The 24,097-nt window shown below is 42.8% G+C and overlaps 2 protein-coding genes across 3 annotated transcripts in view; one reads left to right on the forward strand and one right to left on the reverse strand.

The window, feature by feature from the left end:
* klhl32 (kelch like family member 32) overlaps nt 1-7,150 on the forward strand; it is a 29,663-nt gene extending 22,513 nt beyond the window's left edge. For both annotated transcript variants that reach the window (XM_022753433.1, XM_022753434.1), the window contains exons 8-10: nt 1,921-2,113; nt 4,309-4,403; nt 5,963-7,150. In XM_022753433.1, coding sequence (XP_022609154.1) covers nt 1,921-2,113; nt 4,309-4,403; nt 5,963-6,124 — 450 coding nt within the window. In that variant the 3' untranslated portion in view covers nt 6,125-7,150. The remainder of the gene's footprint in view (nt 1-1,920; nt 2,114-4,308; nt 4,404-5,962) is intronic.
* A 1,090-nt stretch (nt 7,151-8,240) lies between these two features.
* Nucleotides 8,241-23,789, reverse strand: mms22l (MMS22 like, DNA repair protein). The gene is made up of 25 exons (XM_022753531.1): nt 23,617-23,789; nt 23,290-23,415; nt 23,033-23,085; nt 22,406-22,493; nt 22,086-22,263; nt 21,664-21,757; nt 21,415-21,545; nt 21,069-21,182; nt 20,798-20,974; nt 20,388-20,450; nt 20,154-20,273; nt 19,499-19,734; nt 17,112-17,328; nt 16,661-16,950; nt 13,289-13,470; nt 12,769-12,919; nt 11,658-11,797; nt 11,053-11,195; nt 10,544-10,700; nt 10,239-10,384; nt 9,919-10,130; nt 9,507-9,673; nt 8,830-8,926; nt 8,494-8,661; nt 8,241-8,316 (listed from the first exon to the last, which is right to left on the reverse strand). The coding sequence occupies exons 1-25, from the start codon at nt 23,787-23,789 to the stop codon at nt 8,241-8,243; spliced, it is 3,699 nt and encodes a 1,232-aa protein (XP_022609252.1).
* Between the last annotated feature and the right edge of the window lie 308 nt (nt 23,790-24,097).

The raw sequence follows: 24,097 nt of genomic DNA on the forward strand, positions 1-24,097 counted from the left end.
CAGGCCATTACAGCAACTGCCTGGTGAAGCACTCAGCAGATAAAGAATTACTGGAGACCAGAGAACAGAGAGCAGTGAACGCTGGGCTTATATTAGTAAAGTCGCCTGAGACAGGAGTCCAAATGAATACTGATGTTTCTCTGTTCTTGCTGGCTGTGTGAGAAGCTAATGTTTGCTAAAATGTTCGACTTGACAATTTTCTTTACCCATCTTCCCCAAGTGGCCAAAAAATAAATTTAATAGAGGTTTAACCCTCCAGAAAGCTATTGGCATCCATTCAGTTCAGTACATAAAGGATCCAAACATTAGTAACACTTTAACTATTAAAAACAACTTGTCAGTGTCAGACTGAAGCATTTCAGCTTGTGAGCGACACTGATAAAGGCCACTAGGCAAAAAAAAAAAAATGTCATTCTGATTATAAAGTTCCTCTAAATTCTTCAAGTTCTGTTCAAAATCCTTTTCCACATAAATTCATTCTGCAACTGATTTTTCTGTCCACACACAGTAACATGTCTTAACTTGTCCTAGAAGAGCTACGCCTCCTTTCTAGGGTTCCCCTGTTTTATGGTTAAAAAACATGGGTGAGCATCTTCTGTCGTAAAGAGAGAGGGTGTCCATGTTTTTCAGACGCGATAGTCCTCTGAGACATATTTGTGATATTGGCCTATAAAAAGACACCTGAGATTACAGTTAGTGTTAAATCTGCATTCATTTTTTTTATTGCTTTATATTGTTAATCTAAACTTAGAACACATCAGCGTAACAACAATGGCTTTTTTTCGGAACATTAGTGCAGACCTTATGTTTACGGTGACAGATTACACAACAGGCAAGAGTCAAGAGTCTCCTAATTGATTTTCACACCATATGGAAATTAAGTGAAACCAAAGGCACCCAGGAAAATAAGAAAACTACATACACCTGTTTGAAACTCTACAGCTCACTTTAAAATATAATCAGCAGTAAGTTGTAGTTAATTAATCATGCTTACCGGTCGCACTGGTCCTTTAATGTAAATCCTCCCAGTGTTTCCTCTACAAGTTACAACCTTTTATCCTAAATACAAAGTGAACAATCCTATATTTATTTTGTTGTCCTCTGAATTTGAATGAATTTTATTAAATATCATTTCTATATTTGCAACACTCACACTCAGCTCAGCTACAGAGGAATGTAGTAAGCTGCGGTTTGTGTTTGTGTACATTACGAGCCAGCTGTTGAAGGGGCCTGGATCTCGGTGAGGCTGTATATGATATGGAGGTATGCAGTGTGTATAAGAGTAAGGTGCATATCCATATGGGTCTGTGTTTGTACATGTTGGCGTGGAAGCGAGGGAGCGAAGAAGCGAATGAAAGAGGGAGGGAGAGAGTCTCATTTGTATTCACCATGAATCTACATTCACCTGCCAGAGCAACAGCAACCCCCCACCCACTCTACCCTCAACAGATGGCCACCCGTCAGCTCCCAGCAGACACACACACACACACACACACACACAGACACACACACTTTCATTCTCTGCCTCAATCAAGCACTCACACACACACACACACATACACACAGACACAAAATAAGCTACAACACACTTAGTGAAATGAGCAGGGATCCTTGGTGTAAAATGGAGTGGCTGAAACATATGATTAGAAATAGGGAGGGAAGTCATTAGTACAAACCAGAGCTCTAGTGTCACGTTATTTATCTAGCACTGAGCATACATCAATTACCCATGCATGGATATGCTTAAATATTAATCTTCTTATTCATCCTCCTTGCCTCTCCACTCTCTCTGTTTCTCTCTCCCTCCCTCCCTCCCTCCCTCCCTCTCGCTACTACCTCTCACCTCCTTCTTTCTTCCCTTCCATCTGCTTTGACTGCCTCATCCACTCTCCTCCACTTCCACCTCCACCTCCTCTTCAGGACCAGTGGTTGGCCCGCAGTCCCATGCTGCAGAGGCGAGTTTACCATGTCATGGCGGCGGTGAGGAGGCAGCTCTATGTGCTAGGCGGTAACGACCTGGACTACAACAACGACCGCATCCTCGTCCGCCACATCGACTCTTACAACATGGACCTGGACCAGTGGACTCGCTGCTCCTTCAGCCTCCTCACGGGTGGGCAAAGTGAAGGAACCACACGTGTTAACATGCAGAACACACCCAAATTCACACTTGATGGTTTGATACCACTCCCATGTGTGTACACTAAATACAAAGCTACACTCTGGAGACCATTAGCTTAGCTTAGCATAAACCCTGGAAACAGGGGGACACAGTTTGCCTGGCTCTGTCCAAACATGACAAAACCTGCCCATGCTGGTTGTTTGGCAACTTCAGCAAGAAATAGTTCCACATGTAATCTCATGTAAACCAACATTTTATTGTTTTTACAGAGCAAACAAACTAGAAGTGTTATACAATAGATATAGTGTCAGTCAATGAGCTTTAGAAGTTTTGGAAGGCTAGCTGTTTCCCTGTTTCCAGTTTTTGTGCAAAGCTAAGCTAACCAGTCGTTTATTCATATGTAGCATACAGATATGAGAGTGGTATCAGTCTTTACATCAAACCCTTGGCAAGATGTTGAATAACCACACTTCCTAAAACTATTCCTTCACTTGTATGTGACAGAGGCTGCTTATAGTGTAGTCTCTTTGTTTCTTTGTTTGTGTGTTTATCAGCAGGATTATGCAGAAAACACTGAACACATTTGCACCAAACTTGGTTGAGGGATGGGGGCCGGGGAAGAACCCATAAAATTTTGGTGCTGATCCGGTTTAAAGGGGCGGACACAGGAATTTTTAAAATCACTTGGGATAGGGCATTTCTTGACATTTTTGTCAGTTTCTCAGGAAATAGTAAAGATGGATTTTGATGTAAAAAATCAGACATAATTATTGTGTTGACATCTATGAGTTTGAAGGTCCAGATAATAATCATGGTAATAATCCGGATCTCACAGAGAATTGTAATTATTACCCATAGGAAATAAGAAAGAGTGGATATGGCACCAGCAGCATTTAGGAATGAGTAATCTTCAGTATGTCATTCAACACACAATTAATAAAATGACACAATAACAATAGTGGTTGGGACATAGCATGTCACACAACAGTTAATAAAACCATACAGCTGTCTTGCATTAAGATAAACACAATAAATAAACACAGCTATACTTGAGAACAAAAGACATGTGTAGGATTGTTTGGTCTTGGTGGCTAGCTGCCTGCAGTTTCTCTCGGCTCTGCAGAGCTCTATAGTGTCTTTAAGCTCATTATATTGATTTTCTGGCCCACAACTTTTGTTTTTGTTGATTTTTTTTTTCTCTGATGCAGCAGGCAGCTGTTTCAGTGAGAAAGCTCTAAAACCGCACTGCTGTCTGCCCAGCACCCAACGACTTCAACAAACTTAGCTAACTGCTTTGTTGAAAGCAAAACCGAGCAAAAGCAGAGTTAATATTGGATTGAAACTGATGGTCAACTTTTCTATTGAAGGCCCTGAAAACAAACATTCTCAGTCAGCTTATATAAACAGTGGGATCTGACATGAATTCACAACTGTTTTGGCTGTTTCACATGAGACAAAAATGATATCACATCCTGATGAAGCAGCAGATTAGTATTTAGTATTAATACATAATACCTGAGGATGTTTCTTTTTCAGACTACTTTAACTTTGATTGTAGCTTATTAAGTCATGAGTATTAAATGTTAGAGAGAAATAGTTAAGGTTTGAAACTGAGTTTTCAATGCCTTGATGCTAATTGAAGTATGTATATGTACAGTATGTAGTTGGACACATAGGTTGAGTGAAGCCCTGTGCTTTATTCTCCTCTCATTACATGAAAACATTATAATGCCTCCCTGCTGAGGGGGCGGTGGAATGATATACAGTGAAAACACATATCCTTACACTTTGGGGATGGAGCACAGGCACATGAGACAATCTACCGTGCCTGTACTGTAGGATGTGGTCATATTAACTCATGTTATAATGAACTGCTGTTGTCTTTAATGAAGACTCACACGGTTTAAAGTTCAGGTGACTTTACTATTCATCCCACCATCTCTCCTATTGTATGAATTTCCTCATTTGTTGTTGCATCCTTTTCTCCCATTTTATCTGTAAAAGTTTGAGACAAAGTCACAGGAAAGAGAACGGGAGCTCAATCTTAACTCTCCACACACTCCCGCCCTTGCCCCATCTTTCTCCATTTATCTCCCTCCCTGCCTCTCGGGGGACGTGGAAGTCATATTGTCAGAATGCCCTCTGCTTGGCACAGTGAAGCATTGCGTCGGCTCTGTCCTCCTCAGGTCAAAACGAGTCCGGAATAGCCGTCCATGATGACAGGATCTATGTGGTTGGAGGGTACTCCATTTGGACCAACGAGCCTCTGGCATGCATTCAGGTGAGAGATGTGGCTTTACTGTGCAACTGTTGTGATACTTCAGAATGATCAGATATGTGATATGAATTCAGCTATTCAGTGTTATTCATATGCTGCTCATGCAGAGAAGTGAAACAGCAGTACACTAATTAGAAAATATCCGTTGCTCTGAATTACACCACACATCTTGTATTGTTAAACAAGGAGCCAGGGCCCAGACGGTTTCTGGAGAGAGTCCCAGGCTTTTTTCCCCATCAGCCTCATTTTACCCTTAAAAAGGCTGCAGCGTCAGAAATATTGTATTATATAACAAGTTAAACACACATTGTCTTGCTTGTTTGACACAATGTGATCATTTATTGCCCGCTCAATACTTTTAATATTTTTGGCATTGTTGAATAATCAAATGCTACTGCTATAGTAACAGAAATAAGTGCTGGGTATACATATTGATGACTGTTTCAGTACAATATATTTAGGTATCTACCAATCAAATTTAAAAGCAGAGTGGTTGCTGATTGCAGAGACTCTGTATGGACGGATTTGTTAAGTATGGTTACCATGATTACTGCACTTGAATATAAAGAATGGGGAAGAATAATGACACAGTCCACTCGACTCATATGTGCAGTATTTGGTTCACCAGGCCCCATATCTTTCACTGATTTTGCTGTAGCTTTATGTATGTAAATTTGTAGCTGTGTTTTCAAATGACGTCCTTGAACAAGACACTGAACCCTGACTTGTTCCTGATGGTCAGGCCAGCATCTTGCATTGTGTGTGTATGTGTGTGTGTGTGTGAATTGCTGAATGAGAGGCAAATTGTGCTTAAAGGAAGTTATATAAGTGCAGTCCATTTACCATTTATTACCTCCTTCTCTACTGTGTAAAATGTAAGAATGATTGTTGTAGGAATTGTTGGCTTAGAGGGCATGTGAAGACTGTGCTGCAGGGAGCCGTAATGGACTTGGAGTGGCGTTAATTTAAGGGATAGGTTAATGATGTTTTCAAGTCTGTCTAAAAACATAAGAACATAGAAACTGTTTTTAATTGCTATAACCATTCCTCCTGTTCATACTGGCTACTAAAAGACCCCTCCCTGAAGCGCTGTCAGTGTAAGGGACGGGGACAAAATCCAGCATGAGGATTCGGTGGTCTGAAAGTTAATCACATCAGGTGGCTATCTTCCAAAGTTTTGATCTTTCTAGTATGAAATTTACCAGGAGAGGTTTTCTTGTTAAGCTGTAGTGGAACAATGGTAGCACAAGTAGCCATGCTAGCAGCTCTGTGAGGCTGTACTTAGGGACAGCAATGCTTTGAGCTAAATGCTAACGCTGGCTACTAACATGCTGATATTTAGCAAGTATAATGTTTACTTTCATTATGACAGTGTCAGGTGAGAAATCAGTGGATCACCAAAGTGATTACAGTTTATCCTAAGGATGGCATGAATGTGCCGTGCAGATTTCATGACAGTCCATCCAATAGTGTGTCTCAACTATGTCATATTTACAACAGATGTACTTGACAGTAATTTATGATGAGATCTGAATATTACTACTTAAACATCCTCTTTCCAGGTGCTGGATCTGAGCTCAGAGGGGAAGGAGGAGGTTTTCTACGGACCAACGTTGCCATTTGCCTCCAATGGTATAGCAGCTTGTTTCCTCCCTGCTCCTTACTTCACCTGCCCAAACCTACAGACTCTACAAGTCCCCCATCACAGAATAGGTGCTGTCTAAACCCCTGATGAACAAAACTTCAGAAAACATGAACACACAATCAGAGGATGGAGGAACCTCTGCTCAACTCTGGACAGTCAGTATTTGCAAATATGACTGACAAAAATGTACCTGATCATAGTAATCATCTGGAACCTGTCACAAGAGTGCACAGGGATTTCTCTGAGACCCAAATGTAATAACATGATTTTCCTGATCTATGAGAGCCATGTTATTCTGCAAGCTACTAGGAGACTCCGACACAAGCAGCTGTTATAATAAAACAGCATTACTGTTGTATTTCCCCAAAGGCAGATGCCATTCCTGATGTCCAGTGAAGACGCGACGAGCAAGTTAAGAAAAAATAACTCAAGAAGGATTATAATTCCCTAAGAAGACACAAACAAAATGCCAATCATATGACCACGTAATTGATTGCTGAGTTGCTTAAATGTCCACAAATTAAAAAAATAAAAAATTTTAAACCCATCATAGGGCTTTACGAGCTTTTCTAGATAAAATATCTACATAATATCTCCATCAAACCAATATAATCACTCTGATGGCTTGAAGAACATGTGCAGAATGTTTTTACAGATATATAGGAACCTGTTTTCTCACTGACTCACTTGTACTTTGAAATTACAGATCGGGTTAACAAGTATCAAGCGCCTGAGGCTGAAGCTCATCAGTGCATACATGACCATGTCATTTTTTAGTTCAAACAAGGTAAAAACGAATCGATTTTTTCTGCAACAGCAGTGACATACTACTGTATGTGTGTATGACATCAACCTGTGTAAGAGTGTGAGATTTCTATTACGCTCAGGACCTAAGACTGTTGTTGTTCAAATGAATGTTTGGTCATTATCATTATTCAGAGAATATCTGCTGAACATCCTCCAAAGTGTGTATATGATATGATAATAACTCTGCATTACGCTGATTTTCAAAAACAATACTTTGACCAAAAGAGAGAAAACATGATCCCTGCACTTCCCTCGTCTGTCCAAATCATTGTGTCTGAAAGAATACATGGAAAGTTTTCAGAATAAAGATGCTACATAAATAAATTGTGCTGGGATGTATTTCATGACGACTGTTAATAGCTGTAACAGAGGAAAGAAGGGAGGTGACTAGTCTTCTGTGAGAATTATTTAGCAGGAATAGATAATTTAACACTAATTTAAAGTATCAGCTCTGCTGCCAACCTTCTGTATGAATTCTCCAACCACCTCTGATACTGTTGGAGAGAAGGAACGTAGTAGAGCAGACAGCTGCTCAGATGAAGGGATGCATTGCAGTTTGATGAGGCTGGAAAATGACTAGCAATGACAGAAAATGGGACTTGGTGATTGTGGGAGACAGGAGTGAGACTTCATGTGATTAGGTGCAAACTAAAGCCGGATTGCATGAGATTGCTGCGACTTGGAAAGGCGAGAAAGAGAATTGGAACAAACAGTACTCTCCTGTACTTTTTCTTTTTTGCCACTGAACTCTTTGGGCTCGCCCACGACTGTCATCAAATCTGTAATTCTGAGTGCCAAGTGAGTAGAAACAGATCCAGCACCTTATGGAATAAGCACAAATAGTCTGTTCTCACTTCAATGCTCACATTGCTCATTTTTCTTACTATAGAACTGAGATGAAAAGGTATATTGACTAGTATGAGCGCATTCGTATTTACTGTCACATTTTATTTCATTATTAATACATCTATCCAAATGCAGAACTACACATTCTTTACAACATGTACATTATATACAGTCTGGTGATATTAGGCTTATAGTCCATGATTGGAACACATTCGGCTCATGCAGTAAGAACATCAAAGTTCAGTAGGTACTGATAAGTAATTGATGAGGCCTCTTGAAACATCACAGCTGCATGTATGCTTGCTGTTTTTTCCAGTATACTAAACCAGTAGTTTAGCTTTTAATTATCACAGTAATGAAATGCACAAAACCCTCAGATTCTGTAAGACACCCTCATCTGTAACAGTGTAATGCACTCTGACAACCAAATCAGGAAATGTAGCAAAGAAGAAGGTTGGTATGACTAAGAAATGATTCTTGGAGCTGGTGCTGGGTCCTGGAGCTGGTCCTTCTTTTTTTTTTTTTTTTTTTTTTTAAATTTTTCAGTCCACTTCCAAACTGGTGAGCTCAGCCTGCCCACTCTCCCCGAGGAGGCACAGCAACTTCCTATATGCACTCCTGTTACACGGAGAGATGGAGCAGCCACATTAATGGACTCATTCAGTAAAGAATACAACTACAGAATATTTCTAGTTCAGTACAGAAAAGGTTTATTGTCTAGACGACTTAAAAATAGTTTAAGGCAATGATTACTGTCTACGTGGCCTCCAGGATATGATTCATGCACTTTCTTACCTTAAGGCGATGTTCTTGCCCAGTCCTCTCTTGTGCTCAGTGTTTCTCAGACTGACAGAAAGGTTGGGAATGAGAGCCTGGACCACAGAGGGATCTAAAACAGCCACAGTCTCCAGTACGCCGTACACCTGCCTGTCGTAGACTCCCTCATTCTCCTCCACAAATGATCTAGGAGCATCAGAATTACACAAACAGTGAGAACCATGAAGGACAGAATAGGCCTGAATGTAAGATAGTTTTTCTCTGTGCTTGCAGTGCCTGGATCAGGGTCTGTTTCCTGTGAACAACAACACATACAGGTGCAGATATTTATTGTTAGACATTATTGTCAGTTACCGTAGGACAGTGATTATCTGCTCACATGGTCCCTCTGTAGATGCAGCAGCACATCGCTCCACCACAAGCTGTAAAGCATCTGTGCTCGTCTTCCTTACTGCACAGAAAACAAATACATTATCATTACACAGCCCCTTAGTCATTATTATTAACACAAACTCAATTATCACATTTCTTTCTGTATAACTTGTGTCAGTGAGCACTGATGAAAACTGTAAGTATTCATGTTAATGTTTGAAACCATCTCAATCATAAGTAGTATGATTTATTGAGTTAATATTGAAGGAAAGTTTGAAAAAGTGCAAAAGAACTTTGAGAAAAAAACAAAAACATGGCCCTTCATTACAACATTATGCCTGTCAGGATTGGTTGGAACTATTGATTTGAGTATCAGGGCATGTAGATCCTCCCTCTAAAAACTGGGGTGGCACCATGGTACATCTTTCTTGCTGCACATGAGTGAAGAAAGAGGTTGCTCTAGTAACTGTGGTTATGCAGATAATCCAAAGTTAGTTAAACTTTTCCAAAGCATTAATTTGTTTCTTTCACTGGTAAACAATGACTCCCACAGGATGCCTTCTATATCAAAAATTAGAGAGAACTCACACACAAGACAGGAAAACTACACTTTTAAAATTTTCAGATTGTTGTGTGTCTGTATGCATAACATCCGTCACCTTGTGGTTCGTTGACCAGCATCACACAGCGCAGCAGAGAGGGGAGGGGCAAAGTGAGGAGGGCGGGGTCAGAGTCACTGTTTCGTCTCAGAAGCTCCAACAGGAACATCAGGACTGACGCCAGGCGAGGTGGAGGGGCATAACCTTTGAACTGTAGGAAGCTCTCGCTGTAAAATCAGAGAGGGGCTTTTCTAATAACTTTTATAAGATTAAAATTGCAGCAAGTAAATAAATAATAGATTGATGATTGATGATTGATTGATGAAATTGATTTACATACATCCTGGTTGGCTGATTTCAGTCACTACATTGATTTGCTGGACAGAAGTCATATTAAAATACAATCTGGATGTGAAATCCATGTGGCTGTGGGTGAAATGAGGCAAACCACACTCCAGTTCTAGAGACATACCAAAGCACCTCCAGGATGGTCCTCCTGAGCGCTACCCCCTGGGTGCTTGAGTTGGCCTCGCAGGCACCCAGAAGCACTGGGTGGTTGGCGATGACGCCCATAGAAGGTGAGGTGGGAAGGAAATGGTCCAGATATCTGCGGGTAACAGAGCGGAGCTGCTGCTTCAGGTGGGCACCCTGAGACTGAGACACGCTGGAAGCCACTGACAAACCCTGCAGGTGAACAAATTAAAGTGTCAGAAGAGAAACATCCAAACAAATTACAGACAGATGAGTGATGAAAGGGTTTTGATGAGGGTTGGTGTACAGTATATGTCTAACCTGCAGATACAGTGGCAGGCTGTCCCTGAGAGCTTTATCCTGCTGTGTGAGGTGGTGGGGAAGCAGCAGCCCATCCACGATACGGAACAGCAGCTGCTGGGCTTTGGATGTGGCCAGCAGGGGGCTCCAGTGCTTCACTATGCAGCCTGGATCACACAGAACAAGAGACAACCATAGAGAGACACACACAAGTGTAATAATTCTTTACAGTCTGTGACATAGAATACATTGTAAAAACAAAGAGCTCCAGAAGAGTGTATTGTGTATTGTAAATTGTGTTTGAGGTTTATGGGCTTTACACTTACCAACGGCCCAGTAGGCCAGCTGCACTCCCTCCTGGTTCTTGCTGACCAGAGAGGGTTTAATGTGTTTCAGGATGTCTCCAATATAGTCCAGGGCTCTTGTCACCATGACTGAACGCTCTGACAAAACCTGCAGTCCACTGTACACACAGCCAACAGCCTGACACCACGGGAAAGCAGATAAGAAGAGAAATTCATGGTAACATTTGCATGTATATGCAGGTTGCTGCAGCAGAGACCAGATATGACATGATATGTTAAGCATACGTCACATATAGTGCACACTTATGTAAAGGCACAGGGATGAATTTTACTTAGATATGCTGAGTCCATTATGTCTTATATACACAAATGGCACATAGTACATCCCAGGGACATAAAGGCCTGCTGTCAGCTAAGGTGTAGCTGGAAATGTCTCCCACAGCCCGAGTATTTCTTGTCCCTGTAAATCCATTGCTTAGTGTAAAATTTAAAAGCGCACAATATATATGTCAGCTGTGAGCATGTGTTACCTTGATAAACATCTCCAGGGCTGAAGTGGACTCGAGCCTGCTGGCTGTGGGCTGGAGGCCAGCTCTCTGCAGAAGACTGTCCACTTCAGGAAGCCTCAGCACAAGCCGGGTCAGTTCACACAACTGCTCCTCCACAGCACGACCTGGAGGAACGCAGGCACAAGCACTGTCTACTCAAATAATGATGTGTTTTATATCACTTAATAGGTAAAACTAAGCATTTACTATACAAGCATAGAAATTTTGAAAATTTGAAGAATAGGTTTAACTCAGATCAGAGTTGTGGTCATGCATGTTAAGGATTTGCACATAGAGAACAACCATGTGTACAAAACACTTTGAATAAAAAGGGGCGATGCCAGATATTGATTATACTGTGACTTTAACTTAGTTTGGGTCCTGGAATAGAGGGGTGACTACACACTGGATTGTTGTGTTTACCACCTAAAATGTCATTCTCTCTAGGTTTGTCAGTGTTTTTATAGCTCAAAAAATCATCAAGGTACAAATGCTCTAGTTTGGTTTAGAGGTATAGCCATAAAATGTACAAATACAGCTAAAATATTTACCGTTTCACATTTTAGGATAATATTCAGTGGTATTACCTGTTCTGCTGTCAGACCCATCTGGGTTCTTGTGCAGGTGCTGCTGTAGAACACACCTGAACCAGGCCCTGACCGACAGGCTTTGTGCTGAACCCGATGCAACGACACCAGCATCACTGCTCAGCGAGGACACCAGCTCACTGGAAAAGACAAATGTAACATGTAGTTATACAAACAACTAGTGGGTTTACTGGTGTGAACTGTTGATAAACATATGTAGAAATATCAAATATTCAATATGTGAGTGGCAAATTCATGATAAACAAAGAAAAACACAATGTTCACACAGAAGGAGGTTAAGGATGTGAATGAAAAGAAGGGGGATAACATGAGCCATATACTGTGAGCACACATTAATGTCAATGTTTAAATTCACACTTAATGCCTCATCGTGCTGTAGTCAGATTTTTCTTCTATGCTGAGTCTCAAAAATACATAAACACTGAAACCCACTTGTCTCTAAAACACATAAATGCCTCTCCCCTCAGATTTCTTCTGAGTTGACTCACAGTTTTAATGATGAGTCTAGAAGGATAGGGGGAGGGGGACATTTCTATCTTAGGTGTGGTAATTTAATTAAATTCTCACGTGAATGAATTGACCATTACTTCATTTTATAAACCACATATTGGTAACAGCTCGAGCTGTGGAGAAAGGAGGCTTGGCAGGCTGGGACTTCTACACAATAAATACAAGCAGTGTCCTTGTTCTGCCTTTATATTCAGGTGTAGCACCTTAATATCACTTGGCACAGTCGAAGAAGACCTCAGAGGTTGAAACAGTCTCGTTGTTTGGTGCCCTTGAGTGTAATTTTAAAGATGCACTACATTCTGTATTCTGTTTAGGGGCATGGCTGCAATTTCTTCATTAAAACCTATTTTTATAATAACAAGGACACTCACTGTCTAATTTATTAATTGTATACCTCCCAATATAGCTATAGGACAAAAACTAGTGTGTCAAGTGCTGTGTATCATGAGGGAGCTTGATATCTGACAGGAACAGAGGAGAGCATCATCCAATCATATTTTCTAAAACGAGGGTGATGTGTTAAAATGCTTTGTTGATTGACGTATAGCCACAAGGGGCAGATCCGAAAGTGTAACTGTACCTGTTCTGGAGCAGATGGGGAAGGTAGCGAGTCACCAGAGGTGGATGAACCATGTCGTCCCAGCCAAAGCACTGCATGATGGACTGGACTGGGTTGGGCTGAAGGTCCTGGGGGGCAGAGCTGGGCAGATCAAATGCTAGCAGGGTGAATCCTGAGGAAGATGAAATTAATTCATTTTTTTTTTTTAATTACTAGAAAGTTGATACTTGCTTGATGAAAGTGAAGGATACAAAGCATGTGCCCTGACTTATCTGTCTAGACACTTTTCTTTCGCATGTTTTCTGAATCTTAACATACCTTAAATCACCTTATCCTGCTACCTAATTACTAATGGTCGTCTCTCTGTCAAATTGCCGTTTGAATTCTCATTCTCACGCCTCAAAATCAGCATAAGCTGACACAAATCCCTTTTAGTTGAACTCTTGTCTGAAACTCTTCCTGCTCTCCTCCACCCTGTCTTTCTCCAGCCTCTTCTTCCCTCTACTCAGTGTCTTTTTTCCTCCCACTTGGTGTTACTGACCTGCAGCAGCATCTGCCAGCTGTGCTGGAGGTGTCTGTGAGAGGCGTAGGCTGCGCAGGAAGGGGAAGAAGTGTGCCCAGAGTGCTGCTGCTACCGCTAGGTGGCGCTCTTTCACCACACTGGTGGTAGCAGGAGCCCAAGCCAAGGTGGGTGCTGACTGGACACTGCGCTGATGGACCCGTCTGGAAGGACACACACACACGCACGCACGCACGCACACACACACACACACACACACGCACACACGCACACACACACACACACACACACACACACACGCACACACGCACACACACACACACACACACACACACACACGCACACACGCACACACACACACACACACACACACACACACAGAAAGCAGATAAACAAATCTAACCGATGCAAAATCCAAACATAGTGCTCCCTCTTGTGTACAACTCACACCCCCCAGCTCCACCCTCTACTTTCTCAAATCCTTTTGCTCCCCTGTTTCTCTCTTTCACTACTTCTTCATGTGTTTTCCCTCTCTTCTCTCCTGGGGGATTACTGGTGCGGCGGTGCGCTGCAGTGTGGAGCAGCACTGGATGGAAGTGGAGGTGGGGAAGGAGAGGAGGATATTATAGCCATAGAGTGGAGCCTAATGCTGATCCCATGTACACAGACTATACTTTGGCTCTTCTGGCTCATCCCTGGCCCTGGCCCCAGCCGCTACAGCAGCCCCACAGTGGCTGGCATTAGCCCAGATAAGCAGCTGAAGGAGCTGTAATCTCATTTAGACTGGAGATGATCCTCCTGTCCCCCTCATTCGCCCGGATGGGGGTGTGGGGATGCGGGATTTGAGGTGTGTTGGGAGAGGAGGAAAGAATAGAGGAACTAGCAAACCCCCCTTCAATCCCATCCTCACTCTAGTCTGCTACTATGGTACACACACATACACACACACCTCAACGGTGCCTTCCCTTCCAGCAAGGTTGCATCTAATCCAGAGAGAGCTGAGACAATCGATTAGAGTCTGAATTCATTAGCCTCGTTACTACTGCGGAATGGGCCTTTCACACCCATCAACCCTCATTGTACAAGACATCGTCAGAGACCCCACTTAATCCTCCTCACTGCGGCTTCTTACAATGTGTACACACAAACACACACACACACGCTCAACACCAACACACCATTAGGGACCCCGTTTAACCCCTTCTCCCAGCTGCATCCAACATACAGACACATGAAATAAAAATATAGCATCCTAATAATGACAGACAGATAGGGATGCATCAAACAAATATCCAGCCACAAGTTAAACTTTCCTCTCTCTTTGAAATGATCCATGCACCTCTACCAAAATGTCTCATAACAGACCCAACAGTATGTGTCCTTGACGTTGAAAATGAAGGCTCAACATCCAGTAAAATGTCTTAACGCTCACAAAGGAAAACACTTCACAGGAAGGCTTGTATTTTATCAAGCCAAGGAGATGGGGATTAATTGTTTGGACCAAAAACAGATCCAACAGGGTGTCTCAATGCCAGCTCACCTCATCAACCAGTTCCACCCACACCCTCCCACAGTAGAGGGTCATGGGAAGGAATCAAACTGAGGAATTATGCCTGGGACTGGCTTCTTGCCTCAGCACCATGGCGATGGCTATCAAGAGTGAATGTTCGGACCCTCCACTGCCTCAGCCATTGGCAGAATAATTCTCTTAATGTGTGCAGATTCCACACGGCTCTTAATAGACATAATGATGCACAGGCTAAATTTGCCAGGCTACATAATTACCCATTAATTGTGTCACAGAAAAGGCATTAATCACAAAGAGATACCGAGAATTGCCAGGCCGAAGAATTATGTTTAATTTGGCGGGACGGATTGGAAAGCGAGAGCATGGTATTTTTTATTTGGTTAAATGGGTCAGTGTGGTCCGGGCAATAACACAGAGGGCCTCTGGGAGTTCTCTTCTTCTCTCTCCTTGGCCATTAATGTGCAAATGTGTGCCCTCCAACCCCAAGATCTGAGATGGGAAGTTTGGGAATTAGCAGAGCTAACCAGATAGCGTGTTACGGGAGCCCAGCATTGAAATAAGAGGAGCACACTTGGGTTAGTGTTTCAATTTCTGTGTGTGGGCAGTTGTGTAGGTTTGTGTGTGCAGGGTGGAGAGGGTGGAATGTATACATTGGAGAATTGAAGCAATCATACCCCTACATGAAAAAGTGTGAGGGCTTGGTAACACTTAACTTTACAATGTCCTTATTCTAGTGTTTCAGCTCATTTATTAACCTTTTGTAAGTAGTTTAAGTATTAAGTGGTGGTGGCAGTAACAGCCTCAGTACTTATTAACACTCAGCACAAACACAATGTATACATAGGGGCGTAAAAACAATTTAAGAAATAGGGAAAAGTACCTGTGCATCACTGCTTATCCAAATAGACCCCTTAACTCACCCTGGTGTCACCAGAGCACTATCAGTATAGGAGTTTTCTGTTCTTTAGTGTGTTTCCCTTAATGTATTTTTTGCATTTCTGGATTTGGAGGGTGATTCCCTTAATGTTTGTGCTTTCTCTCTTGTATATGTGGTTTGTCTTTAGGTTACAGCGTACTACTTGCTATTAATATGGTTCATTGGAAAGCAAAGGATTATTGTAAAATTGAAGGCTGGCAAACAAGGTGAAACTCAGCGCTTCAACATCAGATTTAACTGTATGTTGTATCTACTGTGCACTAAAAGATCACGCATAATTTCTCACTTCTTACAGTCTTCTTCTTACAGTCTCATCTGACTTCTATCTACTGTCACCTCTGTTCCCGCCTCTGCTTCCCCACATAAACAGACACTGTTTCAGCTGCAGCTCTCTGACCCTCTGCTGGGGTCGTTCGTGTAACGAACACCTGTGTCCTACAGCTGAACCCGTCCTGACGCCCTGCTGACCATAGTCTCTGAACAGGCCCACAGCACTACCGCTGTCCCTATGACCACAGGAGGGTCCATGGAGGGTCTCCTGGGCCTGTAACTCTACTCAGGGCTCTGGCAGCACCTGGTGAGGGTGACCCGGAGGCCACTAGGCCTCCTGAGACTAACAAGGGCCTCAACGCAACATAAGGTCTTTACAGACACTCATTCCTGCTGACAGCACAATCCACCTATTGTCAGTATGAGAAGTGAGTGGACTCTGAACTGGGTTGGGACGAGCAGAAGAAATCACTCTCCTCTGCTGTGGCCACTTATCAGATTTTAATGAAAGCTTAGCTTGGCCTTGGCCAGAAAACATTTGTCTAAATGTGTCTACTATCTATGATGGAACAGCTATCAGTGAAAGAAAAGAATTTAAGAACTGACGACAAGTATGAGATACTTGGGAGCTGATGAGTATTTAAACCAGCTGTCTCACCTGAGCTGGGCGAGGACAATCTGCAGAAAGCCCAGGGCAGAATTCAGCTCTGATTGGCGGCAGGCAGGCAGCAACCAATCGAACCCCTCGTTTAGTAGCTTTTCCTCTGATAGGCTGAGACTGGCGCTCGTCTCAAACACCTCTGACACACCATCCAGATAGGAGCCAAGTGGCCCCCAGAGGGCAAGTCTGCGAGAGACCTCTGTGGTCTTATTGTAGAACTCTTTGGCTGTCTCATTAAAGGAGGAAGCCAGCCAGCTGGCCTGGGCACCGACGTCCAGACCCTGCTCCTTGAACAATTCATATAATGTCAAAAAATGTGAACAAGTGGAATTTGTACATCACAAAAAAAGCCTTTGTTGTATGCGAAACTTGTAACAATACACTTCCAGATTAATTTCAACAACCAGCATATATATTTTGTGAACATTTTTTTGATTAACAAACCTACTTGGAACAACAGAAGCAGTGAAAGCTGTCCTCTCCAGACCAGGGTGCGGTGCCCAGGGGGGCAGTTAGAGGGAAGGAAGCCTAGCAACTCACAGGCCCTGCTGGCCACATCCTCCAGCTCTACCTGGCGGGCCACCACCAGAAACAGCAGCAGGAAGTTATTGAGGCCTGCCTCCGACAGCTCCTGCATCTTCTTTGAGGAGAACTTGGAGTAAATCCTGTAATTATGGTGAAAATGGAAGGAAGAAGAAACAAATGTTTTAAAATGTGGCACATGAGATGGTTAGCTAAAGGCAGAATAGGTCAGGGACAGATTACAGTGTCTGCATACAGTACAGTATCACATAATCTGAAGCAAGAAAATGGTGGAATCATTTTAAAAATCACATTTCAATGTATTTCTTTACTTCCGTTGACCAACTCGACAGAGGTGATTTGTTCTTCTGAAACCCCTGACTTTAAATACTGACTAACTGAACTTTCTACTCCCACCATGCACCCCACCACCTGCCTCCATCACCCTCTCAGCTCCAGGGGAGAGGCTGGGCTGCCCAGCCAATGTGTGTCCAGTGTGCGTGTGTGTGTGTGCGTGTGTGTGCGTGTGCGTGTGTGTGTGTGTGCGTGTGTGTGTGTGTGAGAGAGAGAAAGAAAAAGCGAGAGAGAGAGGAAGAATAGAGAACCACCCAGCACGCTGTTAGATCCTGCGGGCACTGTGGAGAAATGCCTTTAAAGATCATGTTAAATGTCAGAGACACTCAGACACACAGCAGTAGGCGCTTGGTCCCTCTCTCTACAGCCAAACCAATTTACTGCAACACCAGAGAGAGATCAATAAAACCAAACACACACATGCATTGCCACACATTCAACTTGCTGCTTGCTCGCCTGGCAGGAAAACACAGAAGGCTGGAGCCCCCACTCCCCCCCTTTTCCATCCCACCTCCCAAACACAGATGCAGCCCACACAGGTGAGCAAAGCTGCTGTTTGGGTCAAAACACAAACAGTGAGCATCCCAAGACAAACTCACTGTAAGAAGTACGAGTGATATAAAGGCGTGGAGAAAAACGAGAGAGGAATTGAGAAAGACCAGGTTAACACCGAAATCAGCTTAGTTACACCCACAGAGGACTATAAAAGGAGAAGGTGGCCAAGCATGCAGTCAGAGTGTGAGGGGAGGGAGATTTAAATAGATGAATGGGTAATATGTAACAGGGATATAAGCAGCGCACTGGGAGGCAGCAGTGGGGATTTTCTGTGTTCTCCCAACCTGTCTGTCTGTTTGTTTATTCTGGACAGCTTTTTTTTCCGGAGGCGAGCAGATGCTCCTAACTCCCTGCGTTGGAGATCAACATGCTCACAGTCGATCCCATTAATGCGGTCGTCGCGGGTGTCCCGCAGCGCCCGGCCAGGAGTGGGAACGCTGCCGAAACGTTGTAGCGATACAGTCGGCACGCCTCACGCCTCCTGGGGGGGAGGAGGCAGTGGTGATAGTTTTGGTGGAGGGGGGTGGAGGGGGGAACCTGGACCTGTCCCAGCCCAGCCTGGCTGTTGCCAGACTGCCTACCACCCACACCCCCTCCACTCCCCACCACCCAAGCTCCCCTCTCTATCCGTGTTGGAAACCAACACGGCTTCGTTAAGGCGAATTAACCGCCACGCTCGTTAGCTAATTAGCCCTCATGTCTGCAGTGCTACTGAGCACATTCCAGACAGAGGGAAGTCATTAGGCAGATTTATCTACGGCTGCCACTCTCTGGCGCCTAGCCGGGGCCTGGGATATAGGATGGTCCAGCGTTCAGTTCTGATGTACACATCAGCTTGTGATCTTTCCTGTTTTTATTCTTACTTTCCATCACAAAGACACACACTCTTACTCCATCCAACAGCCTCACACACTCTGAAACCATGTCACTACTCTGGGGAGCAGGTGCACAGTGTGTGTGTGCATCAGTAGGAGGCTCCTTGGCTCTGGTCTGTGCTGAAGAGCAGGTGGTTGACTCCTGAGACACCTGCTCCACTGGGGGGCCTGAGTAAATATCAAAGATGCACTGGGAGACTGCGGTGCACCTGGCACCCACACAAACAAGACTGAAAAGCATGATAGTGTGCAAACACACGTGTTGTTTGTGTATTCATGCAAGTATGCACCTAGACACACACACACACAAATTCAAACACATCACACATTAGAAGATCAAGGGGAAAAAGGAATCCTACAAAGCCTAGTCCTGATTAGTAATCATTTCTCACAGCCTCCGCTCTTGGTTTTCTCTCCAAAAACCTATATGGTGTCGAGTTGACTGGCTGGTCATGGGACCTACTTTTCATGGTGGAAGTGAATGTGAAGTGAGAACTACAAAGCCTTGCAGACTTAGCTCCATCCTTACCTTCCTTTGATCTGTCTCTGTGGGACTCCACCAGCCCTGTCCTGGGCAAGGCACAGGGCCAACACTCGAAGGAAGATGTGGAAGGAGTTGGCTGAGCGGTAGAGCTGGGTGTGTCCTGGAGAATGGAGGGGAGAGGGGGAGCAGCAGCTGCGGGCCTGCTCCAACAGGGCCAGGGGCGTCTTACACAAAGTGCCCAGGCCAGACATCCCGAGCCAGGGCACAGTGAATGAGGCGCTCTGGAGAGGAGGGAAAGAAGATAATGTAACTGTACAGGCCTGGTTAATAACCTAAAGATAAATGTGCATGACTAATTTCAGTAACCGTTTTTAATAACATGAAAAAGAAAGTGTGTCGTAAATAAAAACAGCAACAAATATGATGCAACTCATAATAACAATCTAAAAGATCAGAGATAAGCCTTACCCCTTACTTCCTTACAAAAAGTAAAGCTACTGGAATGACAGCAACAAAACAAAAGCAGAACACTAAAGACTGTATCATTGCAAAAAGTGGTGGCCAGGTTAATCTGATCTGATCTGTAGCTATGTGCTTCAAATCAGTTATCAAGGTATCAAGTTTGTGCAACTGTTTGTGTTACACAATCAAATGACCACAGCATTTCATGTCCTTGTTTCCTCTAGAGGCTTATTCTCACCAGATTCTTGCTGTAGTAGTCCCAGAGAGCAGAGACGGCACTGGTGCTTGGTTCCCACAGCAGACAGAGACTGAAACAGCAGTGGACATGCATCCTAACCTGCTCCTCTGCTAGACCTCCCTGTTATTAAAAGCACAAACAGACACATGGTGTTTAATTTAGTATACAACCACTAAAAATGTATTAAAAAAAAAAGTAATCTGAAAGGTTAGTTTAACTGGAAGCAGTGCTGACCTTGGGATTGCAAGTTAACTTGAGCAACTCTTGCAAAAAAGCCCAGTTATCGCCCAGATGTTTCTGTAGGTGCAGATGAACATGTATCAATAGTTATTAATCATACTGTAATTAAAGCATAAATGTGGGCAAAATGTGTGAAAATGTTTGATGAGTGGCGAAAATGTCTTCAAAAATACAACTTCTGTCAAATGGAGAATTCAGTTTAGTCTTGCACAACCTGGGTGAATAACATGAAATAAACATGTACTATTACATCATGGATAAAACTGAGTTTCTTCTAATGGTTTGACTAAAAATAAAACAATATTTTTGATGGAATGGATAATAGTAATTTCAAAAGACAAACTTCAGTTTATATGTCTAAAATTGCAAGTGCATGTGCTTTAGTGTGATTCTAAGTCTCTTACCTCATTCTGGATCAAGCCGTTACGACTGTACTGGCCTAACATTGCTAAATGTGTGACCAACCACCATGTGAATCCCAGAGGGTCTTTACAGTGAGTGGGGAGGCCACTGAACTGTTCTGCTGCAGGCTTCCCTGAAACCAGAGGCCTCAGCAACAAGTTCATGTAGCTCCAAAAAGACTAGAAAGATAATGAGAAACACAAGTTGGTTAATGTAGTATGGACAGAGTTGAATTTTATTGTGTGAATGTGAACGTGTGTGTATTTCCATTACCTGTGTGTGCAACACTTTATTCCTGTATTCCAGAAGGTGCATGAGCAGGACCCACAGCTCTTTGGTGCAGGAGCAAAGGAAGTGATGGCTGCTCAGAGCCTCTGTAGGCCTTACCTAGAAATCAACAGGATCCATTTCACACAGTAAGCTCCCACATGAAGCTCTATTTTACACTTATATATTTGTTACATAATGTTTGATATATGCAGTTTCCATCCAGTTTCTATTAGGTATTAAATGTTGAAATTACATCAGAATGACAGTTATACTTTCAGTTATAAATAACCAGAAATACCACTGATGCATCTCAACAGTAAGATGTAATGATTTGTGGCCAGCCACCCACCTTGCTGTATTTGCCTATGGCCAGACCAGTAAGGTCACACAGCAGATTGCACAGGTGTTCTTCAAACAGACTGGCATCAGTCAGGTTCTCTCCTGTCAGGTTCACAAACTGGTGGGCGTACACCACCTGGCCTGGAGACACGAACAGGTAAAATTACAAAAAGCCTGTTCCCGTGATCACATCACATTTCAGTGTCTTCAGTTTCAGTTTGCTGTCTAGAGTATTCTGGTGCACGGACCTGACACATACCTTGCATCTTATGACCAAGTAGGTGAAGGATCTCTAAGACTGACCAATGGATGTCGAGATGAAGGTGTAACAGATGCCAAGACGGAGGAAAAATCTGTGTAGGAATGCAAAGTACCAAGTTCAATGTCAACAGCAGAGAAATCATCGGGGTGGTGGGAACTCTGAATTAAGGGCTATGAAAAAGAACTCTGGCCATATGAGTCATTCCTCAAAACAGTTATTTTATTATTTCCTTTGCTCTGTAAAGCTTAATCACAGTCATGCTATTTGCTCTTGTGTTGTATGTGTTTCCAAGCTCTATGTCCTTTACAGAACAACCTGACGCTTATGTAACACATGCTTTACATACACTCACCTAATAGAGTCGGTGAGTGACTGCACTAGACCAAGATCTATGCAAATTAATCAATATTCAGTCATACCTTTCCCTGGTTCTGTATAGTGAAGGCACTTTGAACATTGGCAGGCAGGTCTTTGAGACGTCCTATGAGGAGAGTGATGCCAAACAGTTCCTCCAGAAGAGCAGAGGGGAGCTGAGCCTCCAGTTCCTCATAGGGATGGGATGGACATGCATCCAGTGAACAGGAAGGTTCCAGATATCTGAACAGATAATAAAAAGACATGCATGGTCAAATAATCAAACAAATTGCAGTAAAAGCAACTGAATGCACAATATTTTAATGTGTAGTAAAAAACATTTTAATTAGTGGTAATAGTGTTAACATTAAATACAAAGAATTACCTGTGTAAGGAGACTTTGACAAATTGAAGAAATGAAACACACTGTTGTCTGAGGTCTTCTGCTTCATAGTGGAGGTTACCTGCTTGACCTAAAACACATTACAGATGTTATGGGCAGTATTCATAATTCATATGTAAAACAAGCGAACTGTACCAGATATCAGACATGACTCAAATACTAGAATTCTCAATGGTAATCTTAACTCACTCACTGAAACAGTGTTACTTGGACACTTTTTCAGTCAACCAGATAAACATATATACAAAGTAGAAACCACATTCAAACATTTAAATGCTGAGTGTTATCTGGTGATGCTACATCAGGTCAACATTTGAAAAAAATATAAAAAATCTCAGTTTACTGGAGAGATGCTCCAATTGGAATTTGAACCCTGACCTCCCAGTCCCCAAAACAATGAAGGGTTCATAATTTGGAGCTGATTTTCAAATGTCCAAGAGAGCATAATGTTTAGTGAAATTCACTTTTTGCACATGGTATTCTCCAACACATAAGATGTCTGTTTATGTGGGTAAATAATGGCCTACTGTGTGTGAAATTCTGATATGAAAACTAATACCCTAGTTATTAGCTGAACAATGAATTACATACAAATATATAAAAGCTTACCAAAGTCATGTGAGCTGGACTGCACCAAAGTCTCCAACCTGTAAACCTTTTGTCTGAAATATAACAAAGCACATATAAGTCCACAGACATGTGTCTGAACCATAGTGGACAGTTTTTTAAACACAAATTAGCTCACTAAGCTCTTGTTGCCACAGAGGAGGACCTTCAAATTAGGGTGGTGACAGCAACATACATTCACTTTAAAAAATGTTTTTACTTTAAAAACAGACTGAAATCTGTTTTACATCTTGGCTTACCTGAACAGGCCAAAGAGCACCTTTATAGATTCTACCAGTACTGTCTCTGTTACCCAGGGGAAGCCAAAAATCTCCACTGTGTCCGTCTCATACTCTGCAGGGGCTGGGTCAAGATGCAACAGCAGCCTATAGAAAAGATGCATTTACATCAGTTATTACTTTATTTACTAGAATTGTTCTGCTGCTGAGACATCTGCTGCCACCCCATTACAATGGAGGTAAATTTCATTTGTGCTACTCAAAGTATCACAAACTGCAGTGGTGACCTCCAAGTGGGGAAATATGTTTTTTTTTTTTGTGATTACGGTGAATTGACAGTGACTATACCGTTTCAATGAGCCTCTCGCAGTGTATCCTTCTGTGGAGAGTGCTCCAGTGGGGTCGTTCTTTGTTTCAGAACAGCAGAAACAAGGCGGCTGGGCTGGAGTGAGCTCACATAGGCTGTCTGCTGCAAAGGGGGAAACTGGTGGAGTGAGGGATTGGCTGAAGTCATCTGCCATGTTGTCAGTGCAGATTCGGTATCACCTTTGATGACAAAAAACACTGTGCTGAGACATCACAAGACTGTTACACAAATCAGAAGTGACATAAAACAGGTGTACATTCATTTGCAGGTTATTAGGTACACCAAGGTATTATAATGAAGAGTAATACAACAGTCATGTAATAAATCCTACCATCATTAATGTTATAACATTCAGTTTGTGTTGAAACTGTTTAGAGAGGTGATGATTCAACTTTATTGTCATTTTGGAGGCTGCAGTTTGTGGTTCTGTTGAATATATTGTGTATTGTGTTGTGTTATAGG

Source organism: Seriola dumerili, unplaced genomic scaffold (assembly GCF_002260705.1).
Source record: "Seriola dumerili isolate Sdu_G_001 unplaced genomic scaffold, Sdu_1.0 BDQW01000191.1, whole genome shotgun sequence".
NCBI lineage: Eukaryota > Metazoa > Chordata > Actinopteri > Carangiformes > Carangidae > Seriola > Seriola dumerili.